Genomic DNA, 27,347 nt, shown 5'->3' on the forward strand with positions numbered 1-27,347 from the left:
ACCTTCTTCCCCTTTTTGAAGATAGGAACAACATTTGCTCTTCTCCAGTCTTCTGGCACTTCTCCTGTTCTCCAAGAATTTTCAAAGATTATGGAGAGGGGTTCAAAAATTTCTTCTGCTATCTCCTTCAGTACTCTGGGGTGTAATTCATCTGGACCTGGAGACTTGAATTCATTTAGGTTAGCTAAGTGTTTCCTCACTATCTTTCTGTTTATAGATATCCTGGATTCTTCTATTCCCTTAATAGGACAGTGAATAACAGTTGATGTTGCATTTCCTTTCCGAGAGAAAACAGATGCAAAATAGGAATTTAAAAGTTCAGCCTTCTCAACATCCTGTCTTACCATTTCATCATTTTCATCCTGTAAAAATACTATAGCATCTTTGACTTTTCTTTTACTTTTGACATATCCCCAAAATCCTTTATTATTGCTTTTGACATCTCTTGCAAGCCTCAGTTCATTTTCAGCTTTAGATAATCTGATTTGTGCCCTGCAGGTTCTGCAGACAGCATTATATTCTTCTTTAGATATGCCTCCCTCTTTCCATTTTATAAACATTTTTTTCTTCCTTTTTAGCATGTGCTTAAGTTCTGTGTTCATCCATCCTGGTTTCCTTACATGCTTCCTATTCTTCCCTCTTTTCAGAATTGTTAACAACTGTGCATTGAGAATTTCATTTTTCAAGATTTCCCATCCTTCCTGGACATTTTTGTCTTTAAGGATATCCAGCCATTGGATCCCTCCAATTCTCTTTCTGAATCCCTTAAAATCTGCCTTTCTGAAATCTAACCTTGACGTCTGAGTCTTCACAGGTCTTCCACCTCTAGTTATCCAAAATTCTAAAATAGCATGGTCGCTACCTCCTAGGGTCCCAGCCACTTTTACCTCCTCAACCATTTCCTCCCTGTTTATAAGGATTAGATCCAAGGTAGCAGTTCCCCTTGTTTTCTCCCTTACCTTTTGGAAGGGAAGTCAGCTGGATAATACAGATATATACAGAGTAATATACAGAGATTACAGCCAGAGGTGCAGATACAGGGAGGGCACGGGGTATGTCAGCGGTCATCTGGATAATACAGATATATTCAGAGTAATATCCAGAGATTACAGCCAGAGGTGCAGATAAAGGGAGAGCGCAGGATGGGACAGCAGTCAGCTGGATAATACAGATATATACAGAGATTACAGCCAGAGGTGCAGATACAGGGAGGGCACAGGATGGTGCCGCAGTCAGCTGGATAATACAGATATATACAGAGTAATATCCAGAGATTACAGCCAGAGGTGCAGATACAGGGAGGGCACAGGATGGTGCCGCAGTCAGCTGGATAATACAGATATATACAGAGTAATATACAGAGATTACAGCCAGAGGTGCAGATACAGGGAGGGCACAGGATGGGGCAGCTGTCAGATGGATAATACAGATATATACAGAGTAATATACAGAGATTACAGCCAGAGGTGCAGATACAGGGAGGGCACAGGATGGGACAGCAGTCAGCTGGATAATACAGATATATACAGAGTAATATACAGAGATGCAGATACAGGGAGGGCACAGGATGGGGCAGCAGTCAGCTGGATAATACAGATATATACAGAGTAATATACAGAGATTACAGCCAGAGGTGCAGATACAGGGAGGGCACAGGATGGGACAGCAGTCAGCTGGATAATACAGATATATACAGAGTAATATACAGAGATTACAGCCCGAGGTGCAGATACAGGGAGGGCACAGGATGGGACAGCAGTCAGCTGGATAATACAGATATATACAGAGTAATATACAGAGATTACAGCCAGAGGTGCAGATACAGGGTGGGCACAGGATGGGGCAGCAGTCAGCTGGATAATACAGATATATACAGAGATTACATCCAGAGGTGCAGGTACAGGGAGGGCACAGGATGGGGCAGCAGTCAGCTGGATAATACAGATATATACAGAGTAATATACAGAGATTACAGCCAGAGGTGCAGATACAGGGAGGGCACAGGATGGGGCAGCAGTCAGCTGGATAATACAGATATATACAGAGTAATATACAGAGATTACAGCCAGAGGTGCAGATACAGGGAGGGCACAGGATGGGACAGCAGTCAGCTGGATAATACAGATATATACAGAGTAATATACAGAGATTACAGCCAGAGGTGCAGATACAGGGAGGGCACAGGATGGGGCAGCAGTCAGCTGGATAATACAGATATATACAGAGTAATATACAGAGATTACAGCCAGAGGTGCAGATACAGGGAGGGCACAGGATGGGGCAGCAGTCAGCTGGATAATACAGATATATACAGAGTAATATACAGAGATTACAGCCAGAGGTGCAGATACAGGGAGGGCACAGGATGGGGCAGCAGTCAGCTGGATAATACAGATATATACAGAGTAATATACAGAGATTACATCCAGAGGTACAGGAAGGGCACAGGATGGGGCCGCAGTCAGCTGGATAATACAGATATATACAGAGTAATATACAGAGATTACAGCCCGAGGTGCAGATACAGGGAGGGCACAGGATGGGACAGCAGTCAGCTGGATAATACAGATATATACAGAGTAATATACAGAGATTACATCCAGAGGTGCAGGTACAGGGAGGGCACAGGATGGGGCAGCAGTCAGCTGGATAATACAGATATATAAAGAGTAATATACAGAGATTACAGCCAGAGGGGCAGATACAGGGAAGGCACAGGATGGGGCAGCTGTCAGATGGATAATACAGATATATACAGAGTAATATACAGAGATTACAGCCAGAGGTGCAGATACAGGGAGGGTACAGGATGGGACAGCAGTCAGCTGGATAATACAGATATATACAGAGTAATATACAGAGATTACAGCCAGAGGTGCAGATACAGGGAGGGCACAGGATGGGGCAGCAGTCAGCTGGATAATACAGATATATAAAGAGTAATATACAGAGATTACAGCCAGAGGGGCAGATACAGGGAAGGCACAGGATGGGACAGCAGTCAGCTGGATAATACAGATATATACAGAGTAATATACAGAGATTACAGCCCGAGGTGCAGATACAGGGAGGGCACAGGATGGGACAGCAGTCAGCTGGATAATACAGATATATACAGAGTAATATACAGAGATTACAGCCAGAGGTGCAGATACAGGGAGGGTACAGGATGGGACAGCAGTCAGCTGGATAATACAGATATATACAGAGTAATATACAGAGATTACAGCCAGAGGTGCAGATACTGGGAGGGCACAGGATGGGGCAGCAGTCAGCTGGATAATACAGATATATACAGAGTAATATACAGAGATTACAGCCAGAGGTGCAGATACAGCAAGGACACAGGATGAGGCAGCAGTCAGCTGGATAATACAGATATATACAGAGTAATATACAGAGATTACAGCCAGAGGTGCAGATACAGGGAGGGTGCTGGATGGGACAGCAGTCAGCTGGAAAATACAGATATATACAGAGATTACAGCCAGAGGTGCAGATACAGGGAGGGCACAGGATGGGACAGCAGTCAGCTGGATAATACAGATATATACAGAGTAATATACAGAGATTACAGCCAGAGGTGCAGATACAGGGAGGGCACAGGATGGGACAGCAGTCAGCTGGATAATACAGATATATACAGAGTAATATCCAGAGATTACAGCCAGAGGTGTAGATACAGGGGGGGCACAGGATGGGGCAGCAGTCAGCTGGATAATACAGATATATACAGAGTAATATCCAGAGATTACAGCCAGAGGTGCAGATACAGGGAGGGCACAGGATGGAACAGCAGTCAGCTGGATAATACATATATATACAGAGTAATATACAGAGATTACAGCCAGAGGGGCAGATACAGGGAGGGCACAGGATGGGGCAGCAGTCAGCTGGACAATACAGATATATACAGAGTTATATACAGAGATTACAGCCAGAGGTGCAGATACAGGGAGGACACAGGATGGCGCAGCAGTGCTGGATAATACAGATATATACAGAGTAACATACAGAGATTACAGCCAGAGGTACAGATACAGGGAGGGCACAGGATGAGGGAGCAGTCAGCTGTATAATGCAGATATATACAGAGTAATATACAGAGATTACAGACAGAGGTGTAGATACAGGGAGGGCACAGGATAGGACTGCAGTCAGCTGGATAATACAGATATATACAGAGTAATATACAGAGATTACATCCAGAGGTACAGGTACAGGGAGGGCACAGGATGGGGCAGCTGTCAGATGGATAATACAGATATATACAGAGATTACAGCCAGAGGTGCAGATACAGGGAGGGCACAGGATGAGGCAGCAGTCAGCTGGATAATACAGATATATGCAGAGTAATATACAGAGATTACAGCCAGAGGTGCAGATACAGGGAGGGCACAGGATGGGGCAGCAGTCAGCTGGATAATACAGATATATACAGAGAAATATACAGAGATTACAGCCAGAGGTGCAGATACAGGGAGGGCACAGGATGGGGGAGCAGTCAGCTGTATTATACAGATATATACAGAGTAATATATAGAGATTACAGCCAGAGGTGCAGATACAGGGAGGGCACAGGATGGGACAGCAGTCAGCTGGATAACACAGATTATTACTCTGTATATTACAGGGAGGGCACAGAATGGGACAGCAGTCAGCTGGATAATACAGATATATACAGAGAAATATACAGAGATTACAGCCAGAGGTGCAGATACATGGAGGGCACAGGATGGGACAGCAGTCAGCTGGATAATACAGATATATACAGAGAAATATACAGAGATTACAGCCAGAGGTGCAGATACAGGGAGGGCACAGGATGGGGCAGCAGTCAGCTGGATAATACAGATATATACAGAGTAATATCCAGAGATTACAGCCAGAGGTGCAGATACAGGGAGGGCACAGGATGAGGCAGCAGTCAGCTGGATAATACAGATATATACAGAGTAATATCCAGAGATTACAACCAGAGGTGCAGATACAGGGAGGGCACAGGATGGGGCAGCAGTCAGCTGGATAACACAGATATATACAGAGTAATATACAGGGAGGGCACAGAATGGGACAGCAGTCAGCTGGATAATACAGATATATACAGAGTAATATCCAGAGATTACAGCCAGAGGTGCAGATACAGGGAGGGCGCAGGATGGGGCAGCAGTCAGCTGGATAATACAGATATATACAGAGAAATATACAGAGATTACAGCCAGAGGTGCAGATACATGGAGGACACAGGATGGGACAGCAGTCAGCTGGATAATACAGATATATACAGAGAAATATACAGAGATTACAGCCAGAGGTGCAGATACAGGGAGGGCACAGGATGGGACAGCAGTCAGCTGGATAATACAGATATATACAGAGAAATATACAGAGATTACAGCCAGAGGTGCAGATACAGGGAGGGCACAGGATGGGACAGCAGTCAGCTGGATAATACAGATATATACAGAGTAATATCCAGAGATTACAGCCAGAGGTGCAGATACAGGGAGGGCACAGGATGAGGCAGCAGTCAGCTGGATAATACAGATATATAGAGTAATATCCAGAGATTACAGCCAGAGGTGCAGATACAGGGAGGGCACAGGATGGGGCAGCAGTCAGCTGGATAACACAGATATATACAGAGTAATATACAGAGATTACAGCCAGAGGGGCAGATACAGGGAGGGCACAGGATGGGGCAGCAGTCAGCTGGATAATACAGATATATACAGAGAAATATACAGAGATTACAGCCAGAGGTGCAGATACAGGGAGGGCACAGGATGGGACAGCAGTCAGCTGGATAATACAGATATATACAGAGTAATATCCAGAGATTACAGCCAGAGGTGCAGATACAGGGAGGGCACAGGATGAGGCAGCAGTCAGCTGGATAATACAGATATATAGAGTAATATCCAGAGATTACAGCCAGAGGTGCAGATACAGGGAGGGCACAGGATGGGGCAGCAGTCAGCTGGATAACACAGATATATACAGAGTAATATACAGAGATTACAGCCAGAGGTGCAGATACAGGGAGGGCACAGGATGGGGCAGCAGTCAGCTGGATAATACAGATATATACCGAGTAATATCCAGAGACTACAGCCAGAGGTGCAGATACAGGGAGGGCACAGTATGGGACAGCAGTCAGCTGGATAATACAGATATACAGTGCCTACAAGTAGTATTCAACCCCCTGCAGATTTATCAGGTTTGATAAGATGCAAATAAGTTAGAGTCTGCAAACTTCAAACAAAAGCAGGATTTATTAACAGATGCATAAATCTTACAAAACAACAAGTTATGTTGCTCAGTTAAATTTTAATAACTTTTCAACATAAAAGTGTGGGTCAATTATTATTCAACCCCTAGGTTTAATATTTTGTGGAATAACCTTTGTTTGCAATTACAGCTAATAATCGTCTTTTATAAGACCTGATCAGGCCGGCACAGGTCTCTGGAGTTATCTTGGCCCACTCCTCCATGCAGATCTTCTCCAAGTTATCTAGGTTCTTTGGGTGTCTCATGTGGACTTTAATCTTGAGCTCCTTCCACAAGTTTTCAATTGGGTTAAGGTCAGGAGACTGACTAGGCCACTGCAACACCTTGATTTTTTCCCTCTGGAACCAGGCCTTGGTTTTCTTGGCTGTGTGCTTTGGGTCGTTGTCTTGTTGGAGGATGAAATGACGACCCATCTTAAGATCCATGATGGAGGTGCAGAGGTTCTTGGCCAAAATCTCCAGGTAGGCCGTGCTATCATCTTCCCATGGATGCGGACAAGATGGCCAGGCCCCTTGGCTGAGAAACAGCCCCACAGCATGATGCTGCCACCACCATGATTGACTGTAGGGATGGTATTCTTGGGGTCGTATGCAGTGCCATCCAGTCTCCAAACGTCACGTGTGTGGTTGGCACCAAAGATCTCGATCTTGGTCTCATCAGACCAGAGAACCTTGAACCAGTCTGTCTCAGAGTCCTCCAAGTGATCATGAGCAAACTGTAGACGAGCCTTGACATGACGCTTTGAAAGTAAAGGTACCTTACGGGCTCGTCTGGAACGGAGACCATTGCGGTGGAGTACGTTACTTATGGTATTGACTGAAACCAATGTCCCCACTGCCATGAGATCTTCCCGGAGCTCCTTCCTTGTTGTCCTTGGGTTAGCCTTGACTCTTCAGACAAGCCTGGCCTCGGCACGGGTGGAAACTTTCAAAGGCTGTCCAGGCCGTGGAAGGCTAACAGTAGTTCCATAAGCCTTCCACTTCCGGATGATGCTCCCAACAGTGGAGACAGGTAGGCCCAACTCCTTGGAAAGGGTTTTGTACCCCTTGCCAGCCTTGTGACCCTCCACGATCTTGTCTCTGATGGCCTTGGAATGCTCCTTTGTCTTTCCCATGTTGACCAAGTATGAGTGCTGTTCACAAGTTTGGGGAGGGTCTTAATTAGTCAGAAAATGCTGGAAAAAGAGATAATTAATCCAAACATGTGAAGCTCATTGTTCTTTGTGCCTGAAATACTTCTTAATACTTTAGGGGAACCAAACAGAATTCTTGTGGTTTGAGGGGTTGAATAATAAATGACCCTCTGAATAAACTTTCCACAATTTAAAAAAAAAATAATAAAAGAAATAACATTCTTTTTTGCTGCAGTGCATTTCACACTTCCAGGCTGATCTACAGTCCAAATGTCACAATGCCAAGTTAATTCCGAATGTGTAAACCTGCTAAATCTGCAGGGGGTTGAATACTACTTGTAGACACTGTATACAGAGTAATATACAGAGATTACAGCCAGAGGTGCAGATACAGGGAGGGCACAGGATGGGACAGCAGTCAGCTGGATAATACAGATATATACAGAGTAATATCCAGAGATTACAGCCAGAGGTGCAGATACAGGGAGGGCACAGGATGGGGCAGCAGTCAGCTGGATAATACAGATATATACAGAGTAATATACAGAGATTACAGCCAGAGGTGCAGATACAGGGAGGGCACAGGATGGGGCAGCAGTCAGCTGGATAATACTGATATATACAGAGTAATATACAGAGATTACAGCCAGAGGTGCAGATACAGGGAGGGCACAGGATGGGGCAGCAGTCAGCTGGATAATACAGATATATACAGAGTAATATACAGAGATTACAGCCAGAGGTGCAGATACAGGGAGGGCACAGGATGGGACAGCAGTCAGCTGGATAATACAGATATATACAGAGAAATATACAGAGATTACAGCCAGAGGTGCAGATACAGGGAGGGCACAGGATGGGGGAGCAGTCAGCTGTATTATACAGATATATACAGAGTAATATATAGAGATTACAGCCAGAGGTGCAGATACAGGAAGGGCACAGGATGGGACAGCAGTCAGCTGGATAATACAGATATATACAGAGTAATATACAGAGATTACAGCCAGAGGTGCAGATACAGGGAGGGCACAGGATGGGACAGCAGTCAGCTGGATAACACAGATATATACAGAGTAATATACAGAGATTACAGCCAGAGGTGCAGATACAGGGAGGGCACAGGATGGGACAGCAGTCAGCTGGATAACACAGATATATACAGAGTAATATACAGGGAGGGCACAGAATGGGACAGCAGTCAGCTGGATAATACAGATATATACAGAGTAATATATAGAGATTACAGCCAGAGGTGCAGATACAGGGAGGGCACAGGATGGGACAGCAGTCAGCTGGATAACACAGATATATACAGAGTAATATACAGGGAGGGCACAGAATGGGACAGCAGTCAGCTGGATAATACAGATATATACAGAGTAATATACAGAGATTACAGCCAGAGGGGCAGATACAGGGAAGGCACAGGATGGGACAGCAGTCAGCTGGATAATACAAATAAATACAGAGTAATATACAGAGATTACAGCCAGAGGTGCAGATACAGGAAGGGCACAGGATGGGACAGCAGTCAGCTGGATAATACAGATATATACAGAGTAATATACAGAGATTACAGCCAGAGGTGCAGATACAGGGAGGGCACAGGATGGGACAGCAGTCAGCTGGATAATACAAATATATACAGAGTAATATACAGAGATTACAGCCAGAGGTGCAGATACAGGAAGGGCACAGGATGGGACAGCAGTCAGCTGGATAATACAAATATATACAGAGTAATATACAGAGATTACAGCCAGAGGTGCAGATACAGGGAAGGCACAGGATGGGACAGCAGTCAGCTGGATAATACAAATATATACAGAGTAATATACAGAGATTACAGCCAGAGGTGCAGATACAGGGAGGGCACAGGATGGGACAGCAGTCAGCTGGATAATACAAATATATACAGAGTAATATACAGAGATTACAGCCAGAGGTGCAGATACAGGAAGGGCACAGGATGGGACAGCAGTCAGCTGGATAATACAGATATATACAGAGATTACAGCCAGAGGGGCAGATACAGGGAGGGCGCAGGATGGGGCAGCAGTCAGCTGGATAATACAGATATATACAGAGTAATATACAGAGATTACAGCCAGAGGTGCAGATACAGCAAGGACACAGGATGAGGCAGCAGTCAGCTGGATAATACAGATATATACAGAGTAATATACAAAGATTACAGCCAGAGGTGCAGATACAGGGAGGGCACAGGATGGGACAGCAGTCAGCTGGATAATACAGATATATACAGAGTAATATACAGAGATTACAGCCAGAGGTGCAGATACAGGGAGGGCACAGGATGGGGCAGCAGTCAGCTGGATAATACAGATATATACAGAGTAATATACAGAGATTACAGCCAGAGGGGCATATACAGGGAGGGCACAGGATGGGACAGCAGTCAGCTGGATAATACATATATATACAGAGTAATATACAGAGATTACAGCCAGAGGGGCTGATACAGGGAGGGCACAGGATGGGGCAGCAGTCAGCTGGATAATACAGATATATACAGAGTTATATACAGAGATTACAGCCAGAGGTGCAGATACAGGGAGGACACAGGATGGCGCAGCAGTGCTGGATAATACAGATATATACAGAGTGATATACAGAGATTGCAGCCAGAGGTGAAGATACAGGGAGGGCACAGGATGGGGCAGCAGTCAGCTGGATAATACAGATATATACAGAGTAATATACAGAGATTACAGCCAGAGGTACAGATACAGGGAGGGCACAGGATGGGACAGCAGTCAGCTGGATAATACAGATATATACAGAGTAACATACAGAGATTACAGCCAGAGGTACAGATACAGGGAGGGCACAGGATGAGGGAGCAGTCAGCTGTATAATGCAGATATATACAGAGTAATATACAGAGATTACAGACAGAGGTGCAGATACAGGGAGGGCACAGGATAGGACTGCAGTCAGCTGGATAATACAGATATATACAGAGTACTATACAGAGATTACAGCCAGAGGTGCAGATACAGGGAGGGCACAGGATGGGGCAGCAGTCATCTGGATAATGCAAATATATACAGTGTAATATCTAGAGATTACAGCCAGAGGTGCAGATACAGGGAGGGCACAGGATGGGACATCAGTCATCTGGATAATACAGATATATACAGAGTAATATACAGAGATTACAGCCAGAGGTGCAGATACAGGGAGGGCACAGGATGGGACAGCAGTCAGCTGGATAATACAGGTATATACAGAGTAATATACAGAGATTACAGCCAGAGGTGCAGATACAGGGAGGGCACAGGATGGGACATCAGTCATCTGGATAATGCAGATATATACAGTGTAATATCCAGAGATTCCAGCCAGAGGTGCAGATACAGGGAGGGCACAGGATGGGGCAGCAGTCAGCTGGATAATACAGATATATACAGAGTAATATCCAGAGATTACAGCCAGAGGTGCAGATACAGGGAGGGCACAGGATGGGGCAGCAGTCAGCTGGATAATACAGGTATATACAGAGTAATATACAGAGATTACATCCAGAGGTGCAGATACAGGGAGGGCACAGGATGGGACAGCAGTCAGCTGGATAATACAGATACATACAGAGTAATATATAGAGATTACAGCCAGAGGTGCAGATACAGGGAGGGCACAGGATGGGACAGCAGTCAGCTGGATAATACAGATATATACAGAGTAATAGACAGAGATTACAGCCAGAGGTGCAGATACAGGGAGGGCACAGGATGGGGCAGCAGTCAGCTGGATAATACAGATATATACAGAGAAATATACAGAGATTACAGCCAGAGGTGCAGATACAGGGAGGGCACAGGATGGGGGAGCAGTCAGCTGTCTTATACAGATATATACAGAGTAATATATAGAGATTACAGCCAGAGGTGCAGATACAGGGAGGGCACAGGATGGGACAGCAGTCAGCTGGATAACACAGATATATACAGAGTAATATACAGGGAGGGCACAGAATGGGACAGCAGTCAGCTGGATAATACAGATATATACAGAGAAATATACAGAGATTACAGCCAGAGGTGCAGATACATGGAGGGCACAGGATGGGACAGCAGTCAGCTGGATAATACAGATATATACAGAGAAATATACAGAGATTACAGCCAGAGGTGCAGATACAGGGAGGGCACAGGATGGGGCAGCAGTCAGCTGGATAATACAGATATATACAGAGTAATATCCAGAGATTACAGCCAGAGGTGCAGATACAGGGAGGGCACAGGATGAGGCAGCAGTCAGCTGGATAATACAGATATATACAGAGTAATATCCAGAGATTACAGCCAGAGGTGCAGATACAGGGAGGGCACAGGATGGGGCAGCAGTCAGCTGGATAACACAGATATATACAGAGTAATATACAGGGAGGGCACAGAATGGGACAGCAGTCAGCTGGATAATACAGATATATACAGTGTAATATCCAGAGATTCCAGCCAGAGGTGCAGATACAGGGAGGGCACAGGATGGGGCAGCAGTCAGCTGGATAATACAGATATATACAGAGTAATATCCAGAGATTACAGCCAGAGGTGCAGATACAGGGAGGGCACAGGATGAGGCAGCAGTCAGCTGGATAATACAGATATATACAGAGTAATATACAGAGATTACAGCCAGAGGTGCAGATACAGGGAGGGCACAGGATGGGGCAGCAGTCAGCTGGATAATACAGATATATACCGAGTAATATCCAGAGACTACAGCCAGAGGTGCAGATACAGGGAGGGCACAGTATGGGACAGCAGTCAGCTGGATAATACAGATATATACAGAGTAATATACAGAGATTACAGCCAGAGGTGCAGATACAGGGAGGGCACAGGATGGGACAGCAGTCAGCTGGATAATACAGATATATACAGAGTAATATCCAGAGATTACAGCCAGAGGTGCAGATACAGGGAGGGCACAGGATGGGGCAGCAGTCAGCTGGATAATACAGATATATACAGAGTAATATACAGAGATTACAGCCAGAGGTGCAGATACAGGGAGGGCACAGGATGGGGAAGCAGTCAGCTGGATAATACAGATATATACAGAGTAATATCCAGAGATTACACCCAGAGGTGCAGATACAGGGAGGGCACAGGATGGGGCAGCAGTCAGCTGGATAATACAGATATATACAGAGTAATATCCAGAGATTACAGCCAGAGGTGCAGATACAGGGAGGGCACAGGATGGGGCAGCAGTCAGCTGGATAATACAGATATATACAGAGTAATATACAGAGATTACAGCCAGAGGTGCAGATACAGCGAGGACACAGGATGGGGCAGCAGTCAGCTGGATAATACAGATATATACAGAGTAATATACAGAGATTAGAACCAGAGGTGCAGATACAGGGAGGGCACAGTGTGAAGTACAGTATTCAGATGTACGGGACATCTTGTTCTCCAGACTCCATTTTTGCGTTTGCGACGCCATTTTGCTGTTTACGAGTTAAATTTTGTAACTTAGCTAGATGAAAGTTCACGGCTGTTATGAAACCAGACTGTTCCAGCTTGTACAAGATATGAGATATGAGATGAGACCCGAAAAGAATGTGCCATTTTTCTATAGTCTACGTCACGCAGCTAGGGACATATTCCGATATTCTTGCAATACTATTGGCTTAAATGTGTTACGATTCTATTGGTAGCTGTATGCGTTGCATAATTAAGCAGAATGCTATGTAATGTGAGATTCAGTAAAGGGGCTCAGTGATCTGCCTCGATCCTCCCGTACAGAGACCCCCGTCTCCGTGTGGTCATTCCCAGTTGCTAGCAACGCCCTGTAAATTAATTTGGAAATCACTGGCTCAACCGTGAAGGGTTAATTTAGCTTTACCTCAACAGCTTGGCGCCCAACGTGGGGCCCCCGAGTAGGGACGCCTCTGCCCCCCCGGAGGACAACAAGACAAACGACCCTCGGAGCGGACACATGTGCTGGAAAATTGGGACTGATCACCCCCCCACGACAACCACAGTAAGTTGGCAGTTATACTGTTCAGACTGACCGTTGGTGCGGTTTTCCTGTGCTTGTTGCTGCAAAGAGGATCTGAGGTTTGTCCCCGTGGTGGGGTGATTCATGGGTGGAATCATATAGAGGTGTAGTCCCGTTGGGGGCCCAGTGCTCGAACCGTACCTCATAAGGGACGGACACCCCGGATTGACCAGTGATTGTGACTTGTTGTGAGTTCATTTTCCCCTTCGTCACTGAGGTCTGGTGAACTCCCTATTCTGGTAAAGGAAGGTAATGAGCCTGATTATCAGGCACCTGAGCCTAATGAGGATGACTGGCTGAGTGGAGTCACGGACTGGATATAAGGCTGCCGACGCCCTTCTGCCCTGCGGGTGATTTCTCTGTGGACTTCTAGGACACCAGTCTGATTCCTGCTCCTCTAAAGCTAAGTTTTCTGCTTTGCCTGTTAGCATTTATGTTTTGTTTTTGTTTTCCTTGATTTTCTGTATTCTGCCATTCCCTGCTGGGGTGAGCTGAATCTCCTTTTGCCTGTAGCTCTGTCTTCAGAATATTCCTGAGTACTGACATAGCTTTTTTGAAGCCTAGCGTCTTCAGGGCCTTTTTCACTGTCAGTCTGTTGGCTCTTATTTTCATAGGGTTTTTCACGGATTGCAGACAGCAGCCTTCCTGTCCTTTTCTATCTAGTTAGCTTGGGCCCCGTCTTTGCTCAGTCTATCTTTCTGTCTGTGTTAGTGTTTTCATCTTGCTTCACCATCATTATATGTTGGGGGCTGCCTTTTGCTTTGGAGTCTGCTCTGGGGCAGTTTAGATTTCCCCTTTCTTTCTTTAGGCCTATTTAATTCTCCGGCAGTGATCGAGGGGTCTAGGGCATCGGCTACTGCTAGTTGTGTTGATAGGTTCAGGGGTCTGCAATCCGATAGCTGCCAACCTCTCTGGTTTTCTGGACTTAGCTAGCATTTCTGTTTTTGCCTCCTACGGTGAGTCAATCATAACAGTGACTCTCTTTATAGTCAAAATATCCTGAAATCCTGAATTCACTGTTAGTAATCAGGTGTGGTGAGTGATCGAAGACTGGGTAGGATACGTAACTCAGGTATGTATATATATATATATATATATATATATATATATATATTTATATAACCATAGGTGTCCGGAGGGATAGTCTGAGATACCCTCCTCCTTTCACTGAGTACCGCGAATTTTGGGCAATCCCAGAGGGGGATTATTGACCCTGTGGAACAGACTGAGACGGCCGCTCCAGTATTGTGCACAACTAAAGGATATTTAGCTCTAAATGAGAGAATCCGTGGAAGGAAACGAAGAATTTTGTGGCTTGGTACATGAATTGTGTGACGAAGGTGTCAGGAAGAACAGAGGAAGTGAATTCTGATACTGCTATGTTGAAGAAGGAAAAATTGTCTATTATTATGGCAAAGACGGGATTGTTTGTGGCTCAAGCAAGTGACTGTGATGTGAGAATGTGATTGATTAAAGAAGGAACTAAGATCCAGACAATGTGTCAGGCAGATGAATAGTTAAAAGTGATGATTTGAAAGAAGAGGTCTCCCTGCTAGATGACAATGGTACAAGGAGACCGAGAGTCGCAGCCCCCACCTTTGCTGCCAGCCTCAATCCCCGTTCACCCGATCCAGAGGAAAAAAAAAAAAAAAAAAAAGTTTTCAGAAGAATTTAACCCGTCTGTTCAGCGTACAGAGAAAAAAAAACAAAAGCAAACAGCAGCCTCCAGCCCCCACCACAGCTGCGAGCACACAGTGTGCCCTTCAGCCCACACAGCAAACTCTGCCCCCCCCAGTCTTCAGCTACTGAGAACCTTACTCCTCAGCCCCTCCCTGCTAATTATGGCACTGTGCCAGACTCGAACATTTTCAGAGATTGTCATTCCCCTGCTATTTTAATCGGAGTAGATGGTAGACCCAATTAATATACTATTTCTGTGGGACCTTTTCCCAAGGTTACTGTTCAGTTTGTAATCTCTCCCACATGTCCAGTAAATTTATTAGGGGCAGATTTATTATCACAGTTCCGCTCCGGAATACAATTCCAAGATGATGGTCAGATGGCTCTTACGTTATGAAGACAGTGAGGAAATCTGTATTTTGCATGCCCTTCCCACAGTTATGATGGCCCTGATAGGCTCAGATCCACCCCCAATATTGCCTGAGGATCAATGACTCACCCCATACCTCTCAGAGATACTATCTAAACTCTGGTCAAAAGGGCCAAATGATATAGGGAAAATGCCTGTAGAACCAGTAAAAGTGTTTCTCAAACCTGGTGCCTAATCCTCATACTCTTTTGTCCCAAATACCCCAGGATGCTGCTTGGTTTACAGTTATTTATCTTACCAATGCCTTCTTTAGCATTCCGTTACACCCAGACTGCCAGTTTCTATTTGTATTCACTTTTCAGGGATGACAGTTAATATGTACAGTTATGTCACAAGGGGCCCAAAACAGTCCCAACCAGTTTGCAAAAAAAAAAAAATATGAGCAGGTGTCTTTTGCCATTTCTGCCACTGTTAGCCTCCTTAAGCATCTGGCAGCACTGAACTGTCGGGTTTCGGCCTCGAAACTTCAGTTCTGCCTTGGTCAAGTGATCTTCTTGGGTCACTGTCTCCTTCAGGGTGTCAGACACCTCACAGAAGAAAATAGCTGTCAGCTCCCTTCCTTTCCCAAAAGATGAAACTGAACTCCAGCGTTTTCTTGGACTATGTACCTACTGTCGTCAGTGGATACCGGATGCATCCCGCATAATGCAACCTCTTTACAATGCCTTGAAAGACGGCACAATGAGCTACAAGGAAAGATCACCAGTTTGCATGGAAAGCCCTCATCATGCCTTCTCTGAATTGAAGCGGCTTATTGCTTCCGCCCCTGCCTTGGGCATCCCGGACTATACTCGACCTTTCCATTTGTATGTGTCTGAGAATGAAGGACACGCAGCAGGAGTACTTACACAATCACATGGCAATAGGCAGCGACCAGTGGGCTATTATTCGGCCCGCCTCGACCCAGTGGCCCGAGCATCACCAAGTTGCATGAGGGCAGTTCACGCCACTCACTCGTTGCTTGACAAGACTGCAGACATAATTCTTGGACATGAAACGCATATTTTTGCCCCGCATGATATTGCAGCAATACTGAGCCTTCAGCAACCAAGACATTTGACTGTGCAACGACACTTACGGCTGCAGTGTTCACTCCTTTTGCCTGATTATGTCAAGTTGCATCGCTGTACAACAATCAACCCCGCTACTTTACTGCCGGTCCCCAAGAAAGATGGCAGTGATGAGGATTTTCTCCAACATGATTGTTCCCAACTTCTGACTGAAGAAACAGTTACTCCACCAAATGTCAGTGAGAATCCACTCCCAAATCCCGATCTGGTGTTATACACGGATGGTTCAAGATATGCTGACGAGTTTGGTAGATTCCACACGGGATACGCTGTTACCACAGAGGACACTGTAGTGCACGCAGCTGCACTCCCGCCCTCACAGTCAGCACAAGAAGCAGAACTCCAGGCTCTGTCTACTGCATGTACTTTGGCCAAGAACAGACGGGATAATATATACACGGACTCACGGTATGCATTTGGTATTGCTCATGATTTTGGGGCTCTATGGGCCAATCGAAGGTTTATTACTACTGCCGGAACCCCAGTGAAAAATGCTGAAGCTGTTAAAACCCTCATGGACTCGATCAAACTACCTACTCAGGTGGCCATTATCAAAGGTAAGGCGCACGGTCCTAGGAACAGTCCACAGACTGTTGACAACGCATTTGCGGATATGCAAGCAAAAGCCGCCGCTCTCTTACCCGTTGAACCAACCATACCAACTATGGTGACCACACGCTCTTAGCGTGAACAGTTACAAGAAGCACTGACCCTGCAAGAACCTGAGGATCTACAACAGACTGAAGTTTTCTGTCGGACCCCGCGAGACTGCTTAATGACGATGCAGAGAATGTCTCCAAAGGAAGAGGTGAAGCAATGGAAGGCTGATGGGGCACGAATGGATAATGGTCTCTGGAAAAAGGACCAACTCGTGTGTCTCCCTAAGCGGATGTACCCTGCTATGGGCACATGGGCCTACACATCGAGGAAAGAATCAGGCCCTCACACTGGTGCAAAAATTCTACTGGGCCCCTGTTCTCCAGTTGGCCGGAAGCATTCCCTGTTACCAACATGACTGCAAAGACCACAGCGAAGAAACTGGTGATGGAAGTTATATGCAGATATGGGGTTCCAGAAGTTGTTGAAAGTGACCAAGGTCCGGCCTTTTCTTCTCATGTGTACCAAGAAGTTCTGACAATGCTTGGATCCACTGTAGCCTTCCATACTCCGTACCACGCACAATCCAGTGGGGAAGTTGAGAGGTTGAACGGCATACTGAAGGGACAATTGACCAAAATGATGCAGGAGACTACGGCTCCATGGCCAGAGCTCCTACCCATTGTACTATACCTCATTCGTACTACCCCTATTGCAAAACATGGCCTGTCCCCATATGAGATATTGTTTGGTACTAGGCCCCCAGTTGCAAATTTCCAGCCTCAGCAGTTATCAGAAGAAACTGACCGTGCTGTTCAATGTGTTATTCAGCTTAGCAAGATTTTTTTTGCTAACACCCATGTTCTAGTTTCCTCTTCTTTTCCAGATTCAGCAGAAACTGACACCTGTTATAACCTGAAGCCTGGTGATTTGGTAGTCGTGAAAAGGCATGTCAGGAAGCACGGACTAGAACCCTTGTATGACGGTCCCTATCAAGTTCTCCTCATCACCCAACAAGCCAATAGCAAATGAAGGGACATAATGTTTTGGTCTTTCGCATTTTCCATATTACTATTGGTAACCGCACGGGACAGCCTAAATTCCCCAACGTCCTTGAATAATAAGTTTATACAACATCATGAAAAATTACTGAGAGATTTGTTGGATAATTCCCAGTCTCTGGCAGACTGTTGGATCTGCAGGTATTCACCAGTGTCAGCCACAAGCATCCCCTTTTTGGCTATCCCGGTTCCACCCGAGGAGTTATTTGCTAGGACAGAATGCACTGACACACTCGCTAATAATGCCACAGATAATGCTAAATTATGGAATTTAACTGTTGGTATACCTATTGTAGGATGGGTGGGATAACCCTGGTGGCAAGGTAACCTTTCAGGAAGCAGTACACAACTTCAATATTTGGCCTACAAAGGAGGGGCTTGGGTCCCTAAGAATAAGACTAGTCTAACCAATCTAGGGCAAGTTCCAACGTATGGTCTACAAGTCAGTTTCAATGTAACTTCACACTCTACTGATGCCTTCAAACCAATGTTGCTAGAAAGAAGGTTACATAATGGGAATTTTCTAATTTGTTTCCCCAGGGTTCTAACAAAACCTGTGCCAGTATTCCTGGCAATATATCTTGTAATGAGTCCTCTGAATATGTGCCAGGAACCCCCACTTGTGGAAATCCCGATGTAGGTGATTGTAGTCCTTGAGGGCAATCTCCAGAATGCATCTGCATTCATAGACTTAACTCATAGATTGGTACTGCAACATTCAGCCCTATGGGATTTACCTGATGACATGTTCTGGGTATGTGGAGACAATGCTTATAAATGGTTGCCAGTAGGGGTAAGAGGTACTTGTACTCTGGGTCGCATGACCCCGGCCACCTTTGTTATTCCGAACAAAAAGTTGGATACACAGGCTATACCCAAACATACATTATACAAAAGAGCTGCGGACAATTCACCCCGCCCTTCAGGGAGACCACATATAGTGCAGATGAGTGTGGCCAATAAAATTGTCAGTTCCATTTTCATTTACCTAATGATTACACAAATGTGGGATAAATTGGTTAGGGCCACAGACTATCTAGATGATCAAATTTGGGATATATTGGATATACGTAACACTACTGTTGCTGTCCAAAATCAACATATTATAGTCACTAATCAACATCCTATAGTGCTGGACTACATAACAGCAGCACAAGGTGGTATGTGTCAGGTCACTGGACCCGCTTGCTGTCATTATATAGATCCTAACAGTACTATGAAGTTAAAGTTAGAAGATATTCAAAGACTCAGAGATCAATACGATAAAGACAATGATCGTACTAAGGACAGCTGGTGGTCAGACACCTTCTCCTTTCTCAATCCAGCCAATTGGTTTAAGGGAATTGGGGGCTGATAGCTGGGATCTTACAAAGCTTGTTACACATTGCTGCCTGTATCCTTGTTGTATATGTGAGACTAAAACTTGTTTTTTGGTGTATTTCTGTATGTATTAGGAAAGTCTGCACTAAGCCAGCTAATGATGATACCAAAGGCGTCGTTGCCCCTGCTCTTCTCTGCTCCGATCTTAAAAGGCTACTTGATGAAGATGTTGAAGCCAAGCACATGGCTGCCTACAAAAGATCTCCACCACCGTCATCAAGAATTGTTATTCGTGAACTGCAGTATACAGGGGGGACGGGTGCGCTGCGACAGCCATGACTGGTAACACGTCATCAGTCATGTGAAGACCAGTACCCCTCAAGCTGTTAGCTTGGGATAGCACCTCTGATGCTGCATATGTCTTACCAAAATTTATCTAGGGGGGAATTGTGAAGTACAGTATTCAGATGTACGGGACATCTTGTTCTCCAGACTCCATTTTTGTGCTTGCGACGCCATTTTGCTGTTTACGAGTTAAATTTTGTAACTTAACTAGATGAAAGTTCACGGCTGTTATGAAACCAGACTGTTCCAGCTTGTACAAGATATGAGATATCAAATGAGACCCGAAAAGAATGTGCTATTGTTCTATAGTCTACGTCACGCAGCTAGGGACATATTCCGATTTTCTTGCAATACTATTGGCTTAAATGTATTACGATTCTATTGGTAGCTGTATACTTTGCATAATTAAGCAGAATGCTATGTAATGTGAGATTCAGTAAAGGGGCTCAGTGATCTGCCTCGATCCTCCCGTACAGAGACCCCCGTCTCCGTGTGGTCATTCCCAGTTGCTAGCAACGCCCTGTAAATTAATTTGGAAATCATTGGATCAACCGTGAAGGGTTAATTTAGCCCTACCTCAACAACAGGATGGGGCAGCAGTCAGCTGGATAATACAGATATATACAGAGTAATATACAGAGATTACAGCCAGAGGTGCAGATACAGGGAGGGCACAGGATGGGACAGCAGTCAGCTGGATAATACAGATATATACAGAGTAATATCCAGAGATTACAACCAGAGGGGCAGATACAGGGAGGGCACAGGATGGGGCAGCAGTCAGCTGGATAATACAGATATATACAGAGTAATATACAGAGATTACAGCCAGAGGTGCAGATACAGGGAGGGCACAGGATGGGGCAGCAGTCAGCTGGATAATACAGATATATACAGATTAATATACAGAGATTACAGCCAGAGGTGCAGATACAGGGAGGGCACAGGATGGGGCAGCAGTCAGCTGGATAATACAGATATATACAGAGTAATATACAGAGATTACAGCCAGAGGTGCAGATACAGGGAGGGCACAGGATGGGGCAGCAGTCAGCTGGATAATACAGATATATACAGAGTAATATACAGAGATTACAGCCAGAGGTGCAGATACAGGGAGGGCACAGGATGGGACAGCAGTCAGCTGGATAATACAGATATATACAGAGTAATATACAGAGATTACAGCCAGAGGTGCAGATACAGGGAGGGCACAGGATGGGGCAGCAGTCAGCTGGATAATACAGATATATACAGAGTAATATACAGAGATTACAGCCAGAGGTGCAGATACAGGGAGGGCACAGGATGGGACAGCAGTCAGCTGGATAATACAGATATATACAGAGTAATATACAGAGATTACAGCCAGAGAGGCAGATACAGGGAGGGCACAGGATGGGACAGCAGTCAGCTGGATAATACAGATATATACAAAGTAATATACAGAGATTACAGCCAGAGGTGCAGATACAGGGAGGGCACAGGATGGGACAGCAGTCAGCTGGATAATACAGACATATACAGAGTAATATACAGAGATTACAGCCAGAGGGGCAGATACAGGGAGGGCACAGGATGGGGCAGAAGTCAGCTGGATAATACAGATATATACAGAGTAATATACAGAGATTACAGCCAGAGGTGCAGATACAGGGAGGGCACAGGATGGGACAGCAGTCAGCTGGATAATACAGATATATACAGAGTAATATACAGAGATTACAGCCAGAGGTACAGATACAGGAAGGGCACAAGATGGGGCAGCAGTCAGCTGGAAAATACAGATATATACAGAGTAATATACAGAGATTACAGCCAGAGGTGCAGATACAGGGAGGGCACAGGATGGGGCCGCAGTCAGCTGGATAATACAGATATATACAGAGTAATATACAGAGATTACAGCCAGAGGTGCAGATACAGGGAGGGCACAGGATGGGACAGCAGTCAGCTGGATAATACAGATATATACAGAGTAATATACAGAGATTACAGCCAGAGGTGCAGATACAGGGAGGGCACAGGATGGGGCAGCAGTCAGCTGGATAATACAGATATATACAGAGTAATATACAGAGATTACAGCCAGAGGTGCAGATACAGGGAGGGCACAGTATGGGACAGCAGTCAGCTGGATAATACAGATATATACAGAGTAATATACAGAGATTACAGCCAGAGGTGCAGATACAGGGAGGACACAGGATGGGACAGCAGTCAGCTGGATAATAAAGATATATACAGAGTAATATACAGAGATTACAGCCAGAGGTGCAGATACAGGGAGGGCACAGGATGGGACAGCAGTCAGCTGGATAACAAAGATATATACAGAGTAATATACAGAGATTACAGCCAGAGGGGCAGATACAGGGAGGGCACAGGATGGGACAGCAATCAGCTGGATAATACAGATATATACAGAGTAATATACAGAGATTACATCCAGAGGTGCAGATACAGGGAGGACACAGGATGGGACAGCAGTCAGCTGGATAATACAGATATATACAGAGTAATATACAGAGATTACATCCAGAGGTGCAGATACAGGGAGGGCACAGGATGGGACAGCAGTCAGCTGGATAATACAGATATATACAGAGTAATATACAGAGATTACAGCCAGAGGTGCAGATACAGGGAGGGCACAGGATGGGACAGCAGTCAGCTGGATAATACAGATATATACAGAGTAATATACAGAGATTACAGCCAGAGGTACAGATACAGGGAAGGGACAGGATGGTACAGCAGTCAGCTGGATAATACAGATATATACAGAGTAATATACAGAGATTACAGCCAGAGGTGCAGATACAGGGAGGGCACAGGATGGGACAGCAGTCAGCTGGATAATACAGATATATACAGAGTAATAAACAGAGATTACAGCCAGAGGTGCAGATACAGGGAGGGCACAGGATGGGGCAGCAGTCAGCTGGATAATACAGATATATACAGAGTAATATACAGAGATTACAGCCAGAGGTGCAGATACAGGGAGGACACAGGATGGGACAGCAGTCAGCTGGATAATACAGATATATATAGAGTAATATACAGAGATTACAGCCAGAGGTGCAGATACAGGGAGGGCACAGGATGGGGAAGCAGTCAGCTGGATAATACAGATATATACAGAGTAATATACAGAGATTACAGCCAAAGGTGCAGATACAGGGAGGGCACAGGATGGGACAGCAGTCAGCTGGAAAATACAGATATATACAGAGTAATATACAGAGATTACAGCCAGAGGAGCAGATACATGGAGGACACAGGATGGGACAGCAGTCAGCTGGATAATACAGATATATACAGAGTAATATACAGAGATTACAGCCAAAGGTGCAGATACAGGGAGGGCACAGGATGGGGCAGCAGTCAGCTGGATAATACAGATATATACAGAGTAATATACAGAGATTACAGCCAGAGGTGCAGATACAGGGAGGGCACAGGATGGGGCAGCAGTCAGCTGGATAATACAGATATATACAGAGTAATATACAGAGATTACAGCCAGAGGAGCAGATACATGGAGGGCACAGGATGGGGCAGCAGTCAGCTGGATAATACAGATATATACAGAGTAATATACAGAGATTACAGCCAAAGGTGCAGATACAGGGAGGGCACAGGATGGGACAGCAGTCAGCTGGATAATACAGATATATACAGAGTAATATACAGAGATTACAGCCAGAGGAGCAGATACATGAAGGGCACAGGATGGGGCAGCAGTCAGCTGGATAATACAGATATATACAGAGTAATATACAGAGATTACAGCCAAAGGTGCAGATACAGGGAGGGCACAGGATGGGGCAGCAGTCAGCTGGATAATACAGATATATACAGAGTAATATACAGAGATTACAGCCAGAGGTGCAGATACAGGGAGGGCACAGGATGGGGCAGCAGTCAGCTGGATAATACAGATATATACAGAGTAATATACAGAGATTACAGCCAGAGGTGCAGATACAGGGAGGGCACAGGATGGGACAGCAGTCAGCTGGATAATACAGATATATACAGAGTAATATACAGAGATTACAGCCAGAGGTGCAGATACAGGGAGGGCACAGGATGGGGCAGCAGTCAGCTGGATAATACAGATATATACAGAGTAATATACAGAGATTACAGCCAGAGGTGCAGATACAGGGAGGGCACAGGATGGGACAGCAGTCAGCTGGATAATACAGATATATACAGAGTAATATACAGAGATTACAGCCAGAGGGGCAGATACAGGGAGGGCACAGGATGGGGCAGCAGTCAGCTGGATAATACAGATATATACAGAGTAATATACAGAGATTACAGACAGAGGTGCAGATACAGGGAGGGCACAGGATGGGACAGCAGTCAGCTGGATAATACAGATATATACAAAGTAATATACAGAGATTACAGCCAGAGGTGCAGATACAGGGAGGGCACAGGATGGGACAGCAGTCAGCTGGAAAATACAGATATATACAGAGTAATATACAGAGATTACAGCCAGAGGTGCAGATACAGGGAGGGCACAGGATGGGGCCGCAGTCAGCTGGATAATACAGATATATACAGCGTAATATACAGAGATTACAGCCAGAGGTGCAGATACAGGGAGGGCACAGGATGGGACAGCAGTCAGCTGGATAATACAGATATATACAGAGTAATATACAGAGATTACAGCCAGAGGTGCAGATACAGGGAGGGCACAGGATGGGGCAGCAGTCAGCTGGATAATACAGATATATACAGAGTAATATACAGAGATTACAGCCAGAGGTGCAGATACAGGGAGGGCACAGTATGGGACAGCAGTCAGCTGGATAATACAGATATATACAGAGTAATATACAGAGATTACAGCCAGAGGTGCAGATACAGGGAGGACACAGGATGGGACAGCAGTCAGCTGGATAATACAGATATATACAGAGTAATATACAGAGATTACAGCCAGAGGTACAGATACAGGAAGGGCACAGGATGGGACAGCAGTCAGCTGGATAATACAGATATATACAGAGTAATATCCAGAGATTACAGCCAGAGGTGCAGATACAGGGAGGGCACAGGATGGGACAGCAGTCAGCTGGATAATACAGATATATACAGAGTAATATACAGAGATTACAGCCAGAGGTGCAGATACAGGGAGGGCACAGGATGGGACAGCAGTCAGCTGGATAATAAAGATATATACAGAGTAATATACAGAGATTACAGCCAGAGGTACAGATACAGGAAGGGCACAGGATGGGACAGCAGTCAGCTGGATAATACAGATATATACAGAGTAATATCCAGAGATTACAGCCAGAGGTGCAGATACAGGGAGGGCACAGGATGGGACAGCAGTCAGCTGGATAATACAGATATATACAGAGTAATATACAGAGATTACAGCCAGAGGTGCAGATACAGGGAGGGCACAGGATGGGACAGCAGTCAGCTGGATAATACAGATATATACAGAGTAATATACAGAGATTACAGCCAGAGGTGCAGATACAGGGAGGGCACAGGATGGGACAGCAGTCAGCTGGATAATACAGATATATACAGAGTAATATACAGAGATTACAGCCTGAGGTGCAGATACAGGGAGGGCACAGGATGGGGCAGCAGTCAGCTGGATGATACAGATATATACAGAGTAATATCCAGAGATTACATCCAGAGGTGCAGATACAGGGAGGGCACAGGATGGGGCAGCAGTCAGCTGGATAATACAGATATATACAGAGCAATATCCAGAGATTACATCCAGAGGTGCAGATACAGGGAGGGCACAGGATGGGGCAGCAGTCAGATGGATAATAAAGATATATACAGAGTAATATACAGAGATTACAGCCAGAGGGGCAGATACAGGGAGGGCACAGGATGGGACAGCAATCAGCTGGATAATACAGATATATACAGAGTAATATACAGAGATTACAGCCAGAGGTGCAGATACAGGGAGGGCACAGGATGGGACAGCAGTCAGCTGGATAATACAGATATATACAGAGTAATATACAGAGATTACAGCCAGAGGTGCAGATACAGGGAGGGCACAGGATGGGACAGCAGTCAGCTGGATAATACAGATATATACAGAGTAATATACAGAGATTACAGCCAGAGGGGCAGATACAGGGAGGGCACAGGATGGGGCAGCAGTCAGCTGGATAATACAGATATATACAGAGTAATATACAGAGATTACAGCCAGAGGTGCAGATACAGGGAGGGCACAGGATGGGACAGCAGTCAGCTGGATAATACAGATATATACAGAGTAATATACAGAGATTACAGCCAGAGGTACAGATACAGGAAGGGCACAGGATGGGGCCGCAGTCAGCTGGATAATACAGATATATACAGAGTAATATACAGAGATTACAGCCAGAGGTGCAGATACAGGGAGGGCACAGTATGGGACAGCAGTCAGCTGGATAATACAGATATATACAGAGTAATATACAGAGATTACATCCAGAGGTGCAGATACAGGGAGGACACAGGATGGGACAGCAGTCAGCTGGATAATACAGATATATACAGAGTAATATACAGAGATTACAGCCAGAGGTGCAGATACAGGGAGGGCACAGGATGGGACAGCAGTCAGCTGGATAATACAGATATATACAGAGTAATATACAGAGATTACAGCCAGAGGTGCAGATACAGGGAGGGCACAGGATGGGACAGCAGTCAGCTGGATAATACAGATATATACAGAGTAATATACAGAGATTACAGCCAGAGGTACAGATACAGGGAAGGGACAGGATGGTACAGCAGTCAGCTGGATAATACAGATATATACAGAGTAATATACAGAGATTACAGCCAGAGGTGCAGATACAGGGAGGGCACAGGATGGGACAGCAGTCAGCTGGATAATACAGATATATACAGAGTAATATAGAGATTACAGCCAGAGGTGCAGATACAGGGAGGGCACAGGATGGGGCAGCAGTCAGCTGGATAATACAGATATATACAGAGTGATATACAGAGATTACAGCCAGAGGTGCAGATACAGGGAGGGCACAGGATGGGGCAGCAGTCAGCTGGATAATACAGATATATACAGAGTAATATACAGAGATTACAGCCAGAGGTGCAGATACAGGGAGGGCACAGGATGGGACAGCAGTCAGCTGGATAATACAGATATATACAGAGTAATATCCAGAGATTACAGCCAGAGGTGCAGATACAGGGAGGGCACAGGATGGGACAGCAGTCAGCTGGATAATACAGATATATACAGAGTAATATACAGAGATTACAGCCAGAGGTGCAGATACAGGGAGGACACAGGATGGGACAGCAGTCAGCTGGATAATACAGATATATATAGAGT

At 45.3% G+C, this 27,347-nt stretch overlaps 1 protein-coding gene across 1 annotated transcript in view; it reads left to right on the forward strand.

Annotated features, from left to right (window-relative positions):
- The window catches only part of LOC141076162 (uncharacterized), a 30,437-nt gene extending 9,989 nt beyond the window's left edge, over positions 1-20,448 (forward strand). Inside the window, exons 2-3 of the mRNA XM_073563498.1 lie at positions 1,520-13,448; positions 18,130-20,448. Coding sequence (XP_073419599.1) covers positions 1,520-2,666 — 1,147 coding nt within the window. The 3' untranslated portion in view covers positions 2,667-13,448; positions 18,130-20,448. The remainder of the gene's footprint in view (positions 1-1,519; positions 13,449-18,129) is intronic.
- Positions 20,449-27,347: the final 6,899 nt, after the last annotated feature.

Source organism: Dendrobates tinctorius, unplaced genomic scaffold (genome assembly GCF_039654945.1).
Source record: "Dendrobates tinctorius isolate UK_male_01 unplaced genomic scaffold, ASM3965494v1 ptg000393l, whole genome shotgun sequence".
Classification (NCBI taxonomy): domain Eukaryota; kingdom Metazoa; phylum Chordata; class Amphibia; order Anura; family Dendrobatidae; genus Dendrobates; species Dendrobates tinctorius.